The 21,574-nt window shown below is 42.8% G+C and overlaps 1 protein-coding gene across 16 annotated transcripts in view; it reads left to right on the top strand.

Annotated features, from left to right (window-relative positions):
• adgrb2 (adhesion G protein-coupled receptor B2) overlaps positions 1-18,944 on the top strand; it is a 174,610-nt gene extending 155,666 nt beyond the window's left edge. For 10 of the 16 annotated variants that reach the window (XM_058620059.1, XM_058620066.1, XM_058620074.1 and 7 more), the window contains 4 exons: positions 2,083-2,118; positions 4,008-4,121; positions 14,553-14,606; positions 17,621-18,944. In XM_058620059.1, the coding sequence (XP_058476042.1) occupies positions 2,083-2,118; positions 4,008-4,121; positions 14,553-14,606; positions 17,621-17,797 (381 nt within the window). In that variant the 3' untranslated portion in view covers positions 17,798-18,944. Of the gene's footprint in view, positions 1-2,082; positions 2,119-4,007; positions 4,122-6,693; positions 12,024-12,366; positions 12,415-14,552; positions 14,607-17,620 lie in introns of those variants that run through there. The other 6 variants (XM_058620064.1, XM_058620060.1, XM_058620063.1 and 3 more) reach the window with 6 other exon arrangements.
• The last annotated feature ends 2,630 nt before the right edge of the window (positions 18,945-21,574 follow it).

Here is a 21,574-nt window from a genome sequence, read left to right as displayed (position 1 = left end):
CGGTTTTAACCATATGCTGAGCATGCTACAGTGTAGATGTCCTTTACAACGTTTTAAGATGAGTATTTTTTTTGCTGTTGTTGACTGAGACTGAGGGTGTCATAAAGAGTTAGTCTTGTACTGACGGACAGCTTCTTAGTTTAGAGAGAGTGTGTGCGCGCTCTTCTGGCATGAACACTGGACTTCACAGAACCTTTCGTCGCCATGAAAAAATCTGGTGCCAATAAGGCAGGATTATTTCTCATTTCTCCGGAACTGGTTAAGTGTAGAGCTATTTTATATTGTGGTTAGGTTTAGACATGAACTGGTTATAGTTAAGGTTAGTGATTGCACTTTGTTTAGGCTGTGCATATGAATGAAAGCCAATCCAGTGAGGGAGAGAGAGAGAGAGAGAGAGAGAGAGACCCTCCTAACCGTACAAGGTGGCAGAGCAGATGGACTGAGAGAGGAGGATCAGAGGAAATACTCCTGTTGAATGTCAGTCCACCTTAATTTTACACACACACACACACACACACACACAGTGGATCTTCCCCCAGTGGCATGTTGCTGACTCACAAGGTTGATTAAAGAGATGGAGAGGATACTTTCACTGAAAAGTGCAGATGCTTAATTTAGAGCTGAGGACGTTAAGGACGAGTCATTAGAACTCATAAAAAAATCACTGTCAGAAGAGCCACGAGTGCACTCATGAATACTAAAGAAACCTCTGCAGAGAAACCTGTGGAATGTAATTTACCGCTGTAATTTCGCCCGCGTTTGAATATGCCAGATTTTTGAAGATGGATATCGGCGCACGCCTCTCGAGATTAAATCACAGCTGTGTTTTACTCCCTGGGTTCAAACACGCCGACGCTAATTTACCCACAGTTGATGCTGTTGATTCTGAGTCACACGCCTAGGAATCTGAATTCAAACGTACTCAGTCAAAGCTCGAAAAAGGCAGCTTCTCGGGATATATTGACCACTCATTAATTAGTAGGGAGCTGGCTATAAGGTTATTATACAATTTTGTTTGCAAAATAAATAAGAAGAGCTTGTGCGTGCGTTGCTGAGTGTTCTTTTTAGAACCATCATGCCGCCGTATTAACAAGGATCATTCTTGACAGAACAAGGCATTCTCTATGAATTGTGTATGAGTGGGTTAATGACTGTTTTATGTGTGTCCCCCACCAAACATGCAATATACTTTATTATGTATATGCATGTTGCATGTCTTCCATAACACAACGCAAAGGGAATCACGGAATCTCTCTGTTTCAGGTAAGGATTTCTCTCCGGGAGGGAGCGCTAGTTGCGTTGTTTTTAAGGCAGTCGTAGGTGAATTCACTCGGTGGAGAGGACGCCTCGGAGAGAAACGCACCTCTCTGTCTGTTTGCATGCCTTTGCCTTTTAAAAAGCCTGGCCGCTGTAGCGTCAGATCAGCAAACTGTGGCCTTTCAAAGAATGCATACAGCTTTTAACTAACTGTGGGGAGCAGCCCTTCTCTCTGCCAAATGCAAATCTGGCAGACAGCGAAAGCCAGAAAGGAAGACAGAAATGGGATGTAATTCACTGCAATGTCAGGGCCAGATGAAGTGGAAATGTCTGCAGCTTTTAAATTGGCGGCTCGTGTGCCACTCACTATGGAGGCACATAAGAAGGGAGGTGGGATCCAAATGAGATTAGAGGATGGAAAACATTCCTCATGCCTTTGACGCGGCTCTTTTAATAAGAACAATGTCCCAACAAATTTCCCGACAAATTCTCAAAAGATAGCCGAGGGTGATTTATGCTGAGGTCGTAATGATTATCTTTGAGACTATGTGAGCCGGGAAATTATTATTTCAATCTAATTCTGGGTTATTCCACTTCACTAATCTTATTACAAAAAAAAAAATGGAGGGAATAATGTGCAATTTGGTTTGACAGCTGCAAGTGTATCCGTATCGTGTTTGGCATCCAGTGCATATTAGCAGTTTTCTTGTTATTGAACAATGGCTCCACAGAGCGACTGAAATAGAGACAATCTTAAGTTCAATAGTGGTCAAGGGGTGGTCATTGATGCTTTCCCTTCTCTCCCCTGCCCCCATCCTCTTCCAGAGGAAAAGAGTACGATACTCTGAGCTGGACTTTGAGGTAAGATCTGTTACCTCACCCCCTGTCATCAGCCTGCCTCTGCTTTCTTGTGCTTCTGCCAGGACTTGATTAACACATAGAGGAGCAAAAATCATCTCTAAACCCCCTCCCCCTTCGCATCTGTGTCTCCCCCCGCTCTTCGAACAGTGAACTGTGTCAGACCTTCTTCACGCAGTGTGCTGTTTCTCCAACATTGGCCTTAAAACTACCCCCTATCTATCTATCGATCTATCGTCTGCCACGCTGAGTGAACGCTTGTGTCAATCACATAGTCATGAAGACAAAAACATCTCGATTAAACCAAATTATGTTTCCATATTATTGTCAGGGTCCTGGTTGAAGAAACAGCAAAGGAGAGAGCTTTCTGTGTCTGAATGAGTAATGTAGTTCCGGATAGACGTGTATGTGGTCTGAGTTAATTGGCTGGTTGAAACTGTTGGAGTTATTTGGGCTGGCAGTGTGCGAGTATGTTTTTTTTTCTGTCAGAACGAGCTGGGTGTCTTGGGAATCTCCAGTCTCCATCAAAGTACAAATAAGAGTAAAATAATTGTACCGCAAATTTTTCTTCTTCTTCTTCTTTTTTTTTTGCGATTTCAGTGACATTTAATGCATTGTAAAGACTGGACATTCACCTCCCACCATGCACACACTGTATACACGTGCATACAGAGGGTATGAGTGGTGACGAGCGACTAACCGTGACCATCGCTTTTCATTTTGGTGATGTGGCAACTTTACTGGGAGCCGCCAGTGGCCACTGCATGAGCAAAGAAAGCAACTCTTTTCTCGTCAATTAGCTGCTGACATCTGAGAAAGAGATTGAATCAGTGAAATAAGTGGAAAAAAAAGAGTACACTTCCATAATTAAATGGAAGGTAAAAGCATTATCCACCATGTTTTTTTTTTAAATTGAATTTGCTTGCCTCGTCCCTTAGAAATTAACCTAAAATAAACTTTAATCTGAAATAGTCTTTTTAGTGTCAGTAATGCTTTTCTGTATACTTAGAATACTACTCTCTAACCCAAGCTAAGATAACCCTGATGCCTTTGTGTCACTGAGTGTCCCTTTAACTTTATGCAGTCTGTCATTTGTAGGTTTGAAGACTTAAGACAAGGTCATACCGGTGACCAAAAAAAAAGGAAAGACTAAAAGCATAGTAAGGAACAAGTAGCACCTTCTTAGCTGAGCCTAGATGAGAATGTCCACTCTGAAGACACTGGAGCTTGTGCTAAGAGCACTCCTGCTCAGTAAGTGTGCGGGTGCGGGTGCTGGAATCTTGCTCCCGTGTCACTTTCAGCTTTGCAATCTGCTTTGACGATTAGCTTACTGTCGAGCAGCTCCAGCACTGCCTATTAGTATGGAGAGACAACAGCAGTGGCACTGACAAATGCAGTTTGCTGTCAAAAGAAAAAAAAAAAAAATGTAGCTGCCATCTAGACGGACATTATCCGAACGCAGGGAGGGCAGTTTTGGCCAAATGTCATTTCAGTTGGTTCCAGAACTAAATTCCAGTCCATCTGTTACACGTTTAATGAGTTAGATAAAATCCAGAGTTACCAGGACCACCAGCTAGAAGACGCCCGTCTGTAATACTATGATTTCTGTCGGTCATTTTCACCAAAATTTCACTTAAAGGACTCTTCCGCAGCACCCCCACTTGCCTTAAAACTGACAAAGTTGGTGATGTACAAGCATGAGCTATCAATCGATCTGTCGGCGCCCCTCTCCTTACTCCCTTTCATGGCTGGCATCACTATAGTCCCGCAGCCCTTTACCCATACCCCCCCCCACCCCCGCCTGCCATATATTGGCCCCTTCTTTCCCTTCTGCATTTTTTTTTGTTTCTGTTTGGTTCATTTCTGTTGTCCCTTCCTTTCTTCCCTTCCAGAAAGTGATGCACACTCGCAAAAGACATTCTGAGCTGTACCATGAGCTCAACCACTCGTCCAAGTTCCACACCATAGACAGGTATAGCAGGGACGCAGCCATGTCCTCATTCAAGGTAAGACCATTGCCCAAAAACTGTATGGGTACCTGCTGTACCCATGCACCTCCACCCCCCTTCACACTCACAAAAAAAACCCCACCCTGTTACCACTAAAGTTATGACACTGAGATCACTGAAAATGAGTTACGCACTACACAAATACTGTCATCACTGTCTAAATGTCATCAGCACTATTGCAACATTGAATTTTCCTCTGAGTCATTTACAAACATGAGGTACTTTTGAAGCATGTTGTATTCATTATAGTGCATTTCCAACTAAATAGCTCCCTCAGAAATTCACAGGGCATATTTTATTTCCACTTACTTACTGCAAATCCTGAGTACAAATGTGTACTATTAAAGGAATACTTCACCCCATTTGCATTTAGCTTTGTTTTACTAGAATTAGGGGTAGTATTTTTGAAAAATTGTGCTTCCCAACCCGAGAAATGTCTTCATTCTTTTTTTTGTTACGTGCCCACCAGTGACACTTGGTCCGCACTTTTTAGACCCACTCGTAGGGGGACTGGACTGGACAGGACTTCATTCCCAGAATGAAAACAGTGTCCGCCATCTTTGCTAACAGTTACGCTAACAGGACCAGGTGTCACTGGTGGTTACGTAACAAAGAGAAGGATGAAGATATTTCTCAACTCAGGGGAAACTGAGGTTGGGAGGCACAATTTTACAAAAATACTATACCCCTATTCTAGTAATACAAAGCTAAATGCAAATCAGTGAAATATTCCTTTAAATACCAATAATAATAAATATAGGCGATCACTTTAAATTTAAGCTAAGGGATCCATCGATCATAATCGGTCGATGATATCACAAATTGTGCAACCTAAGGCCTACGAAACTAATAACTCACAATGATTACCTTGTCAACAAGTGTTTTAACCTTGATTATCAAACTGGTTAATACTGTGTGTCAGTGAATGTGACTGTCGTGTGACTGTTTTTTTCCATGTACACGTGTTTGTCTGAGTGGGTGTATTTAGTAGGCGTGCATGTCAGTGGGGGCGCTTGGGTGGGCACCTGTGGGCATGAGACGCACAGGCATCTTTGAATCATTAATACACCATTAGCAGCAGACGAAAGAGTCCCTGTCTGCTCCACGCTGACCTTCAGAGGGCCAGTTTCATTAAAATTTTAACACGCGCACCCTCATCTGCAAAGCTTCAGTGCATGAAGCCATGATGAGTTAGTCAGCCTTGATAGGTATACTGGCATCAGTGGCATGCTGGTTCACGACTAATTTACACCACCAGAAGAGGAGCAGAAGCCAGTCTGGCATCTCTCATATTCCCTTTTCTATAGAGCCACACACATACTGTATGTACACACACATACACACACACACAACATGCTGCCATTTTAATGAACCAGACTGGTCTTGCTTTGCTGCTTATTTGCTCAGTGTCTTGATCAAGATTTTCAGACGCACCGGCCAACTCCTCATTTATTAATGCCAAGCATGGAGGAGAAGAAAAAAATGGCAGGCTGCTCGCAGAGGTGTGAGCCATACATATATCAGAAATCTGTGGTTCTTAACTGTTGCGCCGCAGCATGCTAATGTGCCTCAGAGGCAGCTCAGGTGTGCTTTGAGATTATGCCCAAATGCAAAAAAAGAAAGGAAAAAAAAAAAAAAGACAAATTGGAATGCACATTTCCTCTGGATTAGTGACGGCATTAGGTTATGAAATTAAAGTGCGGCAAAGATACGACTAACTCATCCAAATCCTTTATGTTAGAGTAAGTCGTCAGTTCACTTAGCTGTGAATAATGACATGGATAATGCTATCAGTGTCGGGCCTTTGACAGGACGCAGAAAGAGAGCGCAGCTTTGCTGTTGTCAACTCACTTTGAGTGTCATCTCGAGACATGGGCACGCTGACTGTACAGCGATTATGGAGATGAGGACGGGGGTATGTGTGTGTGTGTGTGCGGGTGGGCGTGCATGTTAGAGTAACAATGTACTGCCTGTGTGTGTTTGTAGGCAATAAATGTCTATAGTTCCACTCTTTTTTTGTGTGTGTTCAAAGGCAGTGTGTTGTGCAGCCTGTGTGTAGGAAGCACATAAACTCAAATACTGCATGAGTAATGATTTAATTGTTTCATAATAACATTAATAAGCTCCTTGATTTGCCAAATGACAGACACTGACATTGATTTCCACATATATTCACATGAGTGCCGCAATTTAATGGCAAACATAATTGCATTTCACTGGGATATCGTCTCATGGATGGACACCTAAAGTGCTGCGGAGGCTGATATACACCCTCAACTTTATATGGTCAGTGGACATAGTCACTTAATGACAGTCACTGCCGAGCATTTCACTTCATTTGGATGATGAAGGTGCTCGGCCTGCTCCGGACAATACTAGTTGAAGGAAAAACCCTCATTTCCCCTTACCTGTCTAATGAGTAGTCATCAACCTCAAGTAATAACACCTTAAAACGTCATCAATCCTGCTGACCTTTGCAGGTATCTCTCCTTTAAAATGCCTAAACCAGTATTTCAACTCAAACCTGACCACCATGTGAGCCCCTCTAATGGGTGTTCGTCCAACACAGGTCCCCCCTCCCCCGCCACCGAGACACAACACTGAGCCGTCGCTCGTGCGCCGAACATCCCTTGTTTTCAAAGAAAGTCAACGTAAGACACGCTAAAACCCCTCATAAAATGTGTGTAGTAGAGCCCCCTCTTAAGTAATTTTAAAGCAAGCAATTGCTACATGGCACGGTATGCATCACATAGTTGGCCACTAGTTTGTCCAGCAGCCATGTGTGTTCATGCTGCAATAATGTATTTGGTGCTGAAATGCCTCTAACAAGCAGCGACTGAACAATCATAGATAAGTAACTGTTACTACGGACGACAAACCTGTCAAGCTTTGGCTTTCTCCACATGATGTGGTGGTGTGTGTGCAGGCGGCTGAGCGATGCCCTGCATTTTCAGTAGTGACTTTTAAAGGATGGTGTCTTTGTGTTGTTTTTTTTTTTTTTTACCACAAAAACATTTAAAGAAATGTATTGCTTTGCGTAGTTCATGTAGACAGCTGCAGTCTCCGACCCTCTGGCCCCCAGAGTCATTTTGAAACCATTTTGTGACTTTTAGAGCTCTTCCTCGTGGAACTGCCATTAAGCCCTGGTCTTATCTGTCTCCTTTTCTGAAGCATTTTTGGCCAAAGAATGAGCTTTCTTTCGAAGTAAAGCCAGCGAGACACTGTCTGTTTGGTGCTCTGCAGTACTTTCTGCAACTATCACACAGCTCGTTACTTTAAGGGCGCATTTTAGGGCGCATTCACTCCAGGATAGTCCGTGGACTTTGTTCGATTTGGCGGGGGAATGATGAAAAATGTCACGCCTTCATTTGGTTTGGTTCACTTTCAAGCTGCGCTATTGTTAGCGGACCAAACTGCCTGGACATCGTCATGGCTGCTCGTTTGGGGCCCAAGATGAGCACTGACCGGGAAGAAAAAAGCATGAGGAAGCAGAAGAAAACCCGGCTCATCGTTTGGAAATCCATCCTTGTTCAACACAAAAACAATGGAGCAATACATCTTGGGTTTCTGTTTTTATCCTGTATGAGCAGCATGCGAGGCAGCAAGCTATCTTCACTTCCTGTCTTCGCTTCACTGGATAGTGGGTTTGCATTTCGGTTCACTTGCAAGCAAACCGGGAACCATGTTTTCAGTCAGTCTAGAGTTCACTCGATTGGTCCACACCAGAGTTCGGATGAGCTGTCACACCCGCCCAAACGAAGCACAATTTGTATCTGAGGAAACTAATTGTGGTCCATTTAAAACGGACCAAACACCTCTGGTGTGAAAGTGCCCTTAGACTTAACAGGTCAAAAACATGACGGGGGTTGTTTTGAAGTCCTCGAAAGGCAAACAGCAACAGAGGACCAGACAACAGCACACAGAGACGTGAAAGTATCAGTACTTTCCTATATTGTATATCTACATAGGTGTACAAAATGTTCCATTATCTACCATGAACACTATCTTACTACAGTTGATAGTTACATCAGTGGTTGCCCTCTAACGAAGAGAAAGATGTTTATGTCTGTGTTTCTTTGAAATCAGCGTCCTATTGTGCGTCCGTCGCTGTTGGAAATTGTGCTGTGTGAGAAATGAAAGCTTGACAGGTGTGTCAACAGTAATTTGGTGCTAAGCCAGCAGACAGTCACTGCTAGTAAGCATGCAATATCATTGAAGCATGCTATTTCATGAATAAAATTATGTATAAATGCATTAACGCAAACCGTGTCAAACTATATGTGCACCCCATGTAGCTGCTCATCTTCCCGTCAGCCTTGTTCCCCAGTGATGATGAGCGTTAATGGTAGACGATCCCCTAATGGTGTGGTGGTGTAAAAGTTTGGTGCGTCACAGCTTGAACCCTTTACTTACACGCATTCACATAGTGAATGCCAGATTCCCCTCCCTCCATCAACGCCTGTACAAATTCACACCGAAATCTAAAGTCAAGATTACCACAGATGGATTTGTAAGGTGGCCTGATGTAGGACCTGATTTATCTTCCATGATAAAACATAAACTAGAGGGATTTTTGTGTCGTTTGTTTTTTCATTAGTGCAGCACACTCAATCCACCGTGTCCATTTCAGTGCCTGAGATGAACCCACTGATGTAAAGTCTCTAACCAAGTGATGGATGAGTTCATAAAGACAATGAGTCATCCAAACCAATTTATAATCACCTCATAAACCATGATATTCTGCCCATAAACCAGCTCATTGGCACTGAAAAGGGCCAAACACGATGCACTTTGTTGATGAGAGACTTTCAGAAATGTCACTAAGGCTTATTGGCGTCAGAGGAGACCCAATCTATTTGACTTCTGTGCAAAGGTAGGATCTATGTGTTAAGGGGACGAGTGAATATCAGAGTGTGTGTCCCATACTTTTTTGTTCCTGTCACATATTTCACATCCTTGTCTGTGTCAGTGCAGTGGGCTTAAACAGGTCTTGGCCATAATGTGCCATTACAGATAAAATCCACATACTTTACTCCCACTTGAGTTCATGCTTTTCCTGTCTTTCCTTTTCTTGGCTGGTATGGAGAGAGTAGTTACCACAGCAATAGCTCTACCATGACAGCTAGAAGCTTTCAAGTGATGACTCAGTGTTAAGCAGAGTAAAAAATGAAGGAGAGAGACACATGACTGGAAAGACAATATGGGGATATGCAGACGATGAATCTCAAGACTCCCCATTAACCTAAATATTGAAAATCACCTTGTCTGTTGTTTCTGCTTGGCTGCTGAAGCCAGCAGAACACGTCCCGTACACAAAAAACAAATTAATGTAGATGTTGCCCATCTCAGTTATTTGTCAAAAACAAATGGCGTGCATGACCTTTAAAAACTGCTCTGCAAAATCTCTACCTGGTAAACTGTGGCTAAGAAAGGTCACTGGCAGGCTTTAACGCAAAACATACATCTCTCGCACTGTTGTGTATATTTCAAATGCACAAACATGCATAGCAGCGTGTTTGCAGTTACGTTTTAAGCGGTCAAGGTCGGATCATTTTTTGTGCTGTGTGCTATCATTTCGCAGTTGTTGACCTTAAATAAAATGTTTACCGTATATACACCTGAGACTATAAATAAAAATGGACATAGTCTTCCATTTGCAAAACACACAATTTGACCGACATGGCGCCAAAACTCACTTGCAACCAGGCTCTCATGGGACAATAGTAGTTGTCAGTCACACAGTGTTTACTGTACTGTGCTTTATTGTCCATTTTCCTATAAATGAGAACATTATTGACAGCATTGACATCACGTCCTATTGAGGAAGCACTCGGGACCATTAACTCATCGGGAAAGTGTTAACTGAAATTATAAATCAAGTGAGAACTTGTCTCATTTCCCCATAGACATCCATTCTGCAATAGAGGATTTTGAGAGAAATCTCAGAAAAGTTGAAGAAGAGGTGGCTTCTAAGTATATCACGTAAGGGCTATATTTCGTAGGCGTTGACGGCTATATTATTATAAGGCCTGCGCACTGCGGCCACTTCCGGCACCACAGCCCTCCGAAAAATCCTCAACCACCAGAAAGCTACGTCCATTTTTATATCCAGGCTTTAATATGCACTTCACATTAACAGTAATGACGAGATCAAATCCGCACCCTTTTCTGTTTTAAGTGCAGCGGCTGCTCTGGCAGGGGCCATATGGCCAGCAGAGAGAAAAGGAGTCCATTTTCATTGTGTCTCTCCTAATGGAGACATGATACAGATGGACTCAGTGGGGTTGCTGCAACACAGAGTGGATGCCCTGTACGCCACGCAGTATGTTTTAGCATTAGTGTACGCACTAATATTTAGCTTCTTCGTCTTTGTCATTGTGGAACAAGCCTGTCGGTTTCCATCCTCTCCACAGGGTTCAGAAGGTCATAACACATATTTGCATGCCGTGCCCATTGATGCAGTGCTGCGCCTCTCTGTGTGTGGGATGAACTGTGTGTGTGTGTGTGTGTGTGTGTGTGTGTGTGTGTGTGTGAGAGAGGGAAATAGTTTGCACTGCATAATGGCGTGGCTGATGCATTTTTTTGTTTCTCAAATGAGATATATTTCCATTGTATGGTCTGCTCTCCTCTTCTGTGTTCTTAATTAAATGAAGTGTGCTTGGCCTCCCTCCCCAGATAGATAGTGGGGAGATGCGCCGAACGCAGTGGGACGGAGAGAGAGACAAAAGAAACAACTATTCTTTGTTGTGATTTTCGCTCTAGATCAGAGCAGAGGCGACGAGCAAATTTCCGATTATTAAAACTATGTTTGCAATTCTATCTAAATGGCCGGGGGCGTGCGTGTGAATTCTACTATGGAATCTAAGTCAATTCAAGCATGGAGATATATTGTGGTCTAGGAGGATTTTTTTCCATTATCTTGCCCCATAAAAGGGAGGCGTGACCTGGGGCGCCCTTAACGCAGTCACGGTTAACATTCCAACAGTATTTTAAGGCCACTAAGGGGAAATTTAGCTATGGTAATGTATCTCGTGTAAAATGAAGATGTATAATTTTGAATGACATCGACCCAATTTTTGTTGATTCACTGAGGGCCATTTCCCTGTACTGGCAAATCCCATAGGTCTTGATAGACAATTTACTAGCATTAAGATGAGGGGCTTCAATTACACATTCCAGCAATAAAGCAAGTCCTCCTCTCTTCTTCCTCTTCGTATCTCATTCTACCCTCTATTCATCCTCCTGGCTTGACATTTTTCTCTCATGCCGTCTCCCTCATCTTCCCATTTCTCCCTCTAAACTCAGCCCTCAGTGGCACGTTTGAGGCATTAATTGAATAATTAATTCCTCTCATTAGCTTGTTTTTAATTATTTCCTTGCCCCCCTTCTCTGTGCCAAGTATAAACTCATCAACTGTTTTCATCCTTCCACATAAATTGCCCATGAAAACTGAGGGCTGGCGGAGTGTTGCTTCTACATACTGGCTCTATCAGTGGTTTCTAATGAGGGGACGGGTAGCCCATGCGGAACAAGCCTAACACTGGCTTCATGCACCAAGAGACACAATACTAATTTAGCTCATTTAGTGTCCTTGGGCCAATTAAAGGGAGGTGAAAGGGGCCAAACTTGCTAGCTGGAACTGTTTTCACTATAGGAACAGCAGCCTAGGATTACGCGGAGCTGCAGTGCACAGGCCCAGACAGCAGCTAACCAAGCCTGTGTGTCTGATTGCTCATTTGTTTGCAATGTGTTGCACTAATGGAATTTATTTGCCCTACATTCTCCAGATTTGGCTCTTTTGAAGGCCCTTATTACTTGTGACACAGATTCCTTCCCAGCTAAGGGGGGAATGGTGCTAAACTCTGTTATGCCCACTTGGTCTATTTTTCTGCCCCCGTAATAAATGATACTGATGCTATGATTATATCAATGAAATTATCAAACGCGCTAAAAATGTGCCTCAATTAGCCTTTAAGCCCACTGACAACTGTAAATGTTCTGACATGTTCTGATATTTATCCAGTCTACTCGTGCATATGTTGGTGTTTCTTTCATGTCCTTCATGTTTCAATGTGATTTTAAGTTTGTTTCACATGGGACTCTCATTCAGTGTGTTTCTTTTCTTTGCTTCACTGCTGTATTTAATCAATTTATGATTTGTTTTTCCACTTTCCCCCCCTGTTTTCCATGTCCATTGCTGTCTGACTGGGCCTCATGTTGCATGTTTGTTGTCATGTTTTAGTTTGAACGTAGCAAGACAGTCAGCAGAACCATGGGCATCCAAGTAAACAAAGGTAACGTTAACCCACCCGTCCTGCCCGATCATTTCCCACACACCTGTCGCATTACGCCTCCACATCTAGATGTGATTTTCATGGTCCAAATGAGGGAATGGGGGTTGTGACTGGAAGGTAGTGGGCCTCCTCCACTCATTTGTGTGCAGTGGTGTGCTCATGTGGTTTCCTACTCTATTCCATTTACACCTTTTCTCCTTCCACTTTCTCTGTCTTGCGGCTTGTAGCACTTCCCGCAGACTCTGATGTTGCTTGTCTCACTTCTAATGACGGGTGATTAGGCCGAAACATATAAGTTGGCCACTGTCACAGTTTTACCAGTGATAGACAGACACATGTATTCAAGGGTGTTGTGGTGCTCGCTGCCCCATTACCTATATTTACTCCTGCTGTTCCTGCAAAAAATATAATGGAAAGTGTTATATACTCCCATAATTCCTCTTAAAACGCCACAGAGGAGCACTGTAGGTGAGCTGTTAAAATGGTAGCCATTGTTCGGGTATTATTTCTGAATGAAATGAAAATAATAAAAAAAAAGGCATACAGTGGGTTTGTGACCGCTGGCGATGGCAAATGTGAGGCGAGTTACTTTCATCACTCTAAAGACTGATGAAGCAGAAATATGATTATGGTGAATGAATGTGTTGCAACAGAGTCAGATGATTGCAGGTGGGTGCTAATGCTCGTCTCTCCTTCAAACTCTGTTGGCCTTTTTGTGTAGAGCAAATATGCCATTTGCAAAGAAGGGAAAGCATAGATCGTTCTCTGTTTGTTTTGTCTATATGCAGCTCATTGGTGGAGAAAAGACTGTGTAAAAGATGCACCAGTCAATGAAGTTAAAGTCTTAAACTGATGCATTTTAGTTCAGGGGCCATATACAGTGCAATTGGATCTCAAGTGGGCCGGACCAGTAAAATAATAGCATAATATAAACAAGTACTCTAAAAAAGTTTCCCTTTGTTTTAAATTTAATGAAGTATCTTTTTACATGAATCATTATGAACAACCTGTGTTCATAATAAAATCAGTGCAATATTATGCCTATACATTTACCGTTTGTATTGACAGATCACAGTGGATCTACAAAGGCACAAAATATTTAGAAAAGTATCTGTGAAATATTCAGAAATTCCTCCAGCGGGCCAAATTGGACCCTCTGGTGGGCCGGTTCTGGCCCGCTGGCCGTATGTTCAAACACTAAATGTGCTCTAAGCTGGTGGAAGCGCTGGTCCCATTTGACAGTAAATCAAGACATCACAAGTTCCGCAGCAAACTTTTCTCTCCATAAAGATTTTTCCAAACGAGCAGTAAATGCAGTGCACTTTTGTCTGCTGCTTGTAACATGTTCTTACTTTTTTATCTATGTTTGAAACAGAACAAAAGTTCAAACCAAGAACAAGCGGGGAAAAAAAAAATTCCATTTTCCATAATAGCCAAATTTGCTATTATGGACTCAACGTGGGCCCGGCCTGCAGTTCAGAACGTACTTAGAAATGTCCACACATACAGTATGTATGATGTGTAAAAGTGCAATAATAACACAACACATTGTTCTCTTCCACATGCTAATAACCTGTTTTGATTATCCTCTTTCAACATTATTTCAAAAGCATGAAGGCTTTAGAACTACACGGTAGATTCACCGTTATGGCATTTTAAACTGTGCTCACTTCACACCCACATGCTATCCTTCCTTTTTGTCATAGTTGTAGCCGCTATAGTGGTGCGTAGCATTATAGAAGCGCTCCCATCACTCTGTCCTTCCTTCAGTTCCAGGCTTCTCGTAAGCTTTCTCAGATCAGGATGTTACAGCTCAGTATCGTGTGCATGACCCTGCTCTGTTCGAACGCGTAAGAACACACAGCTCATGTGTGCATGTTGCAAATGTGTTCACATGTTATCTCAGCTCAGCCGGAGAAAGGCTTAACGAGACATGGGGACGGACGGGGGTGGGACGTGTGAACACAAACTGCCTCTTCACCTGCAGAAGGTGTTGGAAGAGTTGTCAGTGACTGTGATCCCCTTTTCCTTCTTTTCTCTCTCTCTCGCTCGCTCTCTCTCTCTCTCTGTCTCCCTCCGTCTCTCATCACCCCCTCCATCCCCTTGTCTTCTTCCTCCCATTTCATCACCACAGAGGGAAAAGCGATGGAGCATTTCGTCTGCCGGAGGTGAAAAGAACTCGTTGAGTGTAAGTAGAGGGGTTTCTGGCAGAGACAGAGAGAGGGAGAGAGGGATGCGGTGGGAGTTTGGGGCAAGGAGGGAATGTAGGCAGGCAGAGATGGCAAAAGGGAACGGATAGACTCACAGTAGCAGCACAATACCGTTAGCTTAGTCTCCCAGGGATAAAGTTGGGCTTAACTGCAGCATTACCCACACTCCTGCATCACAAAATGTTCCTTCGCCAGCATTTAGCATGCAAATTGGCTCCCAGATTATGCCTTTTGTATTCATTTTACCAACTGTCAGACTGTGACGCAAGCAGAACGATAATCAGGCAGATATTGCCCCCTAGCGCTTGGACAGCGATCATCTCACTGCAAGGGGGGGAAGAGAGCGCTGCAAAACTGCAGATCAATGAGTTGTTTGTGTGTGTGTGTGTGTGTGTGTGTGTGTGTGCGTGTGTCTCGATGGACGAGTGCCAGATGAAAGGACAGCGTTTGAGGGTGTGAATTGCTCAAAAGTAATTCATGGCATGTACTACAGAAGTGATGGTGCAATGTCAGCGAGGGCGGGATTGTGGAGAAAAAACAAATGAATTAGAAGCTAAAGTGTGATTAGGTTTGATCAACAGACACACAAGTTCTCTCTATTTGCAATTATTTTTCGCCGAATGTCCATTTTGAAGTATTCCATTCCACGGAGTCCAAAAACACACGAGTAAAAGGCGCCATGATGTCTCTCTCTCTCTCTCTTTCTCTTTTTTTCGTCTTTGTGTGTTTTGCTCCACCAAGAATCGTCGAGACAAGCGATCCCTTGTGTCTTTCCCCAGCCTGTATCTGTGAAATCATCCCTGCGAGATAACAAGTTCCGATTTGAATAATGGCCCTTATCTGATGCATAAGGCTGCCTCTAATTCTGTTTTCAACCAAACCTCCCAACATGTATTTGACGTGCCCGGTAGCCACATCTGTGGACTACATGCTGCAGTCACAGACCCATGAACCAGAGGGTGCCGTGCTTTTATCTGTTAACTTTAAAAATTAGAGAGTTGGAGGGGTGGACTGTGGGTATAGGTATGGCGCTGCTTTTTCTTAGTTTGTGTGAGGTTGACTTCCAAGAAATTAGTTTCTTTCTTGTCAAACGTTAGACACAAAACAAATTCCGCTTTTGTTGTGTACTGATTTAAATGTATCCATCTTCAAACCTGTATTCGTGCCCGAACTACTCAAAGCAATTGCAATTTATGACAATATTGGTCTTACTTCACGGTGCTGGCATTAATTTCTATCCATTCTCATACTATAGTCTGTTGCCCAAATTGATTGGCAGGGATTTGGGAATGGCCAACCAAGGCAAAGTCCAACATGGCAACGGTTATTTGGCGGTCATATTAATCAGACGTGTTGCAATGCCAACAATTTAGTCTAATTAGCTAAACCAGGTTATTTTAGGGTAAAACATGAGTGCACCCTAAATATATGTAACAGCATTAAATATCTGAGGTAGAAAAAACAAAAAACAATCACATACATACAGCTCTAAGTACAGGTCTGCACATACCATCCACCCTGATTGCTTCTTGGTTTGAGGACGCGTTGTGGATTCTGCCATCCCCTGTTTTTTTAATACACTTCTCAGTGACCTTACATTGATTTTTACGTAGTTAAGCTGCAAAGGCTGTTCAATTAAATGATTATTAATCAATTGCTAAATTAACCGTCAACTATTTGGATAATCTGTTATTCACAAAAACTAAAAAAAAGTGTGAATATTTTCTGGCTTCTTTGCTCCATACAACAAAGAAATCATTAAAACAGTTTTGTGGACAAAGCAAGACATTTCTCAACATTTGCTGACATTTTACAGACTAAACAAGTACTCAAATAATCGTTCGTGGTTGTAGCCACCACAGTATGTATACCGATCAACACATGGTTTCCTTTCTTTTGTATTGGTTAAACTCTTATTTCATGTTACAGCAGCGGGAGTAGTGGTCTGATTCCCTCAGCTCCTCCCAACTCTTTTTCTCGTTCTACTCACGCACAGACACACCGATGCACACAAACAATGACTCACATCTATGTGTATTTGCGTACGACGCGCTGCTGATGTGAGACTGGCTCACTGGTGTTCACAGGAGATGTATCCAGGGTGCATGTTGATACCAAGTGTGAACAGTTGTTCCTAATGCTTTGTACTTTTGGTTGATTGGATCTGTCAGGATGGATGTTAATACCAGGTATGAAAAAGGAATAACGTAGAAGTATAGACCCTTTCATTGTATACAAACAAGCCTAGCGAGAATGCGCGCGCGGTTTGGGGTCAGAAATTGTCACAACAGGTAAGCAAATAGCATGTATGTCCACAGTCCTCTACCGAATAATTCTAAATATGTTCCGTTGTCGATTAAGGACCGCGAACAATACCTAAATAAATTAGTCCTAGCCAACGGCAATAGTCTGCCTGACTCAGCTTCCATAAACGATTGGGTAGATGATATTAGCAAGTGTTCAGATATCCAGTGGCCAGCTATTCACTCTTACGTTATAGATAAAACCTAGCCCGTACACGCGAGAAAGTCTATGCGCATACAAGTCTTACATTAACGTTTTTAGCACACCGTGTTTACTTGTCAGCGTGCTAGCCGGCCGGCAGCTAACTACGAGCTAGCTACGTCTAAGACCACAACATAACTTTAATGCTAACTTACATGAAATAAAGTGAGCACTACAAACGTGAGCCTCTTTGACTGCAGTAGCATCACCCCAGTCTTCTCTTTTTAATGCTTGGAGTCACATTTCTGTGACGTAGCTCTCAAAAGGGTCTATAGTTTTGAGTAATCTGGTAAGTAAGTTACTGTATGTGGAATTACAACACATTTGCTAATTAACCTTCCTTCAAATCATCCCAATGAGGTTGGCTAACTTGGCGTAACCGTCACTGTGAATGATTGAGCATAAAATGATGATAATACTTCCTTGATGCACCTCCAGTTGCAGCCCACTTTAATGACCCTTTTGTTGTCGCCCCTTCCTTCATCAGGACAAGTCAACCCCGGAGGACCAGACCTCTTGGGACAGCTTCAAGACCATGACCCCTGAGTTGTCCATTGTGCCTGGGGAGCAGAGGGACCGGATGGAGCTGCACAATAAGAACTGGGACTCCTCCTCTGCTAACACACCCGAGTCGTCCGAAGGAGATTTCCAGACTGAAGTGTGAACACGCGCAGATGTGCACACACGCCTCACTTGAACACACACACACACGTCCTCGTTCCCGAGTTACAGTACAGATGCACACAGAGATACTGAACCTCTGGAAAGCTATACATATACAGGATTTTTATGGCAAAGACCTCACACATACCGCCCCCCCCGTCCCCCCCCCCGTCTCCTGCGATGTGCTCTGTTGGATCAGACTTTTATTTGTTTACTTCTGCACTGGACAGACACGGAAGGAAGACTGTTCTACTCTATATTTTCGCAAAGACTATTGAAAAGAAAGAACAGGAGCTTGACACGTGTGCGGTTAAGGAAGATTTTTAAAAGGAACTTGGAAAAAAAAAAGAGGAGAGAACTATGACAAAATTATTTCTGAGAAAAATGTCTTGATTTTATTCTGGAGAAAAAAAGAAAATCTATGTCAATTGTTTAATGATTTTGTGGGGGGATAAAAAAAAAAGAAGAAAAAAGACAAAGAATATTTCTGCACCATTCAGTTCTTTTTATAGCAAGGGATGAAAACCTCACTGAGGTTCCTCAGCCTTCAGCCCAACCCGCCACCCACCCCCAACCCTCTGCTTTCATTTATTTCCTGTTCTCTTCTAATGAGTAAAGATGGCATTCAATGTCCCCCTTTTTCCTTTATCTCTTTTTTCTTTTCATCATTTTAAATAGATAAAGGATGGCTCAATGATTTATCATCCTTTGCTTTATTTTCCAGGTTCCGGTTCAACGATCCCATCGTTCAATTCTTTTCCTCATCTGCATTGTATCTCCCCCTGCTTATTTTGTGTATTTTCCAAAATACGTCCTCCCCTAAGTTTAAAACTTTTAATGAAGAAGAAAAAAGAAAAGAAAAAAAAGATTACCATCTGAGTTGTGTTCTATGGTCTCACTCTTCAACAAGAATTTATTTATTCTTACACTGGCTCGTTTTGTTTTCAGTTACCGTGAGAATGAACCAGTAAGGAACGACGAAAAGACCATCCACGCCAAGTGTGACTTTGCTTTCCCGTGTAATGTGCGCCTCGTGTTATTCACCCATGAGAGGGGGGGGGGAATAGGAAGGATCGTGATTGTTATGCATATTCTCACATCTCCTTCATTTCTTCCCCACTGCTCAGAGATAAAGGCCTTTAAAGATTGCAGCGTCTGAATCCATTTCAATCATCACCAATCACAGTGTGGAGTAAAAAAAAAAAGATAATATCTCAAGTTTTTTCAGCGTAATGAGACATGACATGAGTTTCTTTTGCTTCCCCCCCCCCCGTCCTCCACCTCTTTCTGTTTTCCCTTTCTCTGCTCAGTCTGCCCACCCAGTGTTGGAGATGTCAGCAGTGAAGCCACTTGTATAATATCTCATTCACACGTCTCTCTGTCTCTCTCATTCCCTGTGATCGCGCCCAGCAGAAAGAGGGAGTGAAACAGAAAGACAGAGAAAGGAGTCGCGGCGGTCACGAGGCTACAAGGTTGACAGACTGAAGAAAAAATTGCGTTGCCGACGCTTCTTGCTTGACATTCTGTGTCTGTACTTCAGTCGCAACAAGAGGACAACCCGTTTCAGACGGAGCACAGGGTGAATTCAAATGATTCACTCAAAATCCAATCATGTGTTGGTGGAACGTTTAAAAGGAAACCCGCGTCCACATTTATTTTAATGATCAGCTGGGGTGTATCAAAACGTGCGAAAATGTGTGAAATGGAATAAAATGAAATAAGATTTAAAAAAAAAATAGGGTTCTAAAGGCCCAAAGTAAGGGCAGAGACGCTCAGAAATATACAGGGTAGCAGATCCATGTGTGGTTTTTATGCAGGAAAATAACTTCTAAATTGAATTCGACAGATGGCTTGCGCAAGGATTTGAACGTGATACCGACTCCCATATTGCTACCAGTGGAGACAATGACAGCCGACCAATGCGCACGTACGCTTTCAGCGATCCACCTTTAAACACTGATGCGATCAATACATTCGTCGTTTTCATAATAGAAAGACCGAACGCCATTTTAGTAATTTTCCTCGGCTGACAATGTTCTGCTTTTTTTTTTTCCTCATACAAAAAGTCCTGGCGTGGGCACGGGGCGGTTTAATTTCATTGGAATCATAAGTAGATGCACTGCGGTGGCGTCGGTGGGACCGAATCAATCTCTTGACGTGTCACTCCATTCAGAACACACCTTCAAGGAGATTAAGGACAGATGCTGAAGTTGAAATCCTGCACGTTCAGTGGAAGATATATTTGCGTGTCAAAGCAGCGCTGAGAGTTAAAATGGTCCTTTACAATCGCAGCAGAAGGTCATTTGTGATCCCGGGGCCTGATTGGAATTTGTGACAGTGAAGGGACCTCTCAGAGGGCCTAGGAAGGATTTCTGTCCGATCTGGATTTGGGACTATTGCATGTTTAGAACGGGATCAGTGCGTTTTATTTGCGAGTCTATTCATAATAAGAGAAATCTCTTTAAAGAGAGAAAAGAACTCGCTCTCCTTCACTTGAAAAATGGCAAAAATGGGAGTTGTAACATGGTTTCTGTCTCTAGCCTAGACTAGTGCCTTGCCTAGTCAAAGCCACGCTTATTAATCGGAAATGCACAAGACATTTTTATCGTTAGAAAAAGATCCAAAAATCTATTTTGAGAAAGCTAGAGGCAGGCAGAGGTGCCCGATAAGAAGAGGGAGTGCTGAAAACAGTAATTATCCGGGGATGGTGATTTGTCCTGACATTTTCCTATGCAGACCTCAAACCATCTGTTTTTAAGATCCCTGATGTGGTGGTAGTGCAGTGCAGCGCATATGGCAAGACAAGTGTCTAGCCCCCTCTCTAACCTTTCAAGCTAATCAGCTGATAGGCCCGAGCCCACCGCTCACCGTCTCTCAGAGGAGTCATATTGGTTCGGCCCGTGGCTGTCGAGCCGAGGTCACATTCATTCGACCTTCTGAGAAGCTCAGAATCTCAGATCTGCTGTCCCGCGTGTCAAAAGAGAACCACTTGGCTACGCAGTCTCAGTCCAACTAATTGTGAAAACGTTTGACAAATTCTCCACAAAGCCTTTCTGCCCGTAGTTGCTCACAGGAAGGAAGGAAGGAAGGAGCCGGGAATGTGTCGTTTCAGTGTGGTATTTTGAGATTTTTCATACTTTTGTATGTCCTTGTGTTTTTCAAGCCCAGTGGGGAGTGGAATTTAGTTTTTCATCCTCAGAAACAGGTACAGCAAGACGCGGCTTGACTAATAGAGACGGAATCCTTTTGTCTCTGATGAGACGGTGGTTCATGCGTCATCTTTTCTTTTTTTTGTGTCAGCCAACTGCAGAAATATATATATTTAAAAAAAGAAGAAAAAAAAACACCAGACAATTTGCAAGTTAACCCAACTTCACCTCCACCCTTGAGCCTTCGATGCTTAAACCAACCTCTACGGCCATCCACGCTTTCATTTGATTTATTACTGAAAAAGCATTCCTTTTTCCCCCCCCTCCCTCCCTCATTTATGTTCTTTTTATACATAAGATTGTACAAAGTAGTCCTCTAATGTTTTCATAGTGTCTTTTTTATATGAAAATAAATTTTCAAATTGATCCCGGTGTCTCATAATGTGCATATGCAGTGCTTGGAGGGCGCGTCTGTGGATGAGAACTTGGATCTTTCTTGATTTGCAGTTTGCTTACAATTGTATTATTCTGGGTTTTGGGGCGTGCTGGAACAGTTTCTGTTTTGTTTTTTTGTTTTTTGAAGTTAATATTCATGTGAAATAACATTTATTTTCCAAAGTTATATTTAA

Source organism: Solea solea, chromosome 20 (assembly GCF_958295425.1).
Source record: "Solea solea chromosome 20, fSolSol10.1, whole genome shotgun sequence".
NCBI classification, from domain to species: domain Eukaryota; kingdom Metazoa; phylum Chordata; class Actinopteri; order Pleuronectiformes; family Soleidae; genus Solea; species Solea solea.
This window is presented reverse-complemented; position numbering and strand designations above follow the sequence as displayed.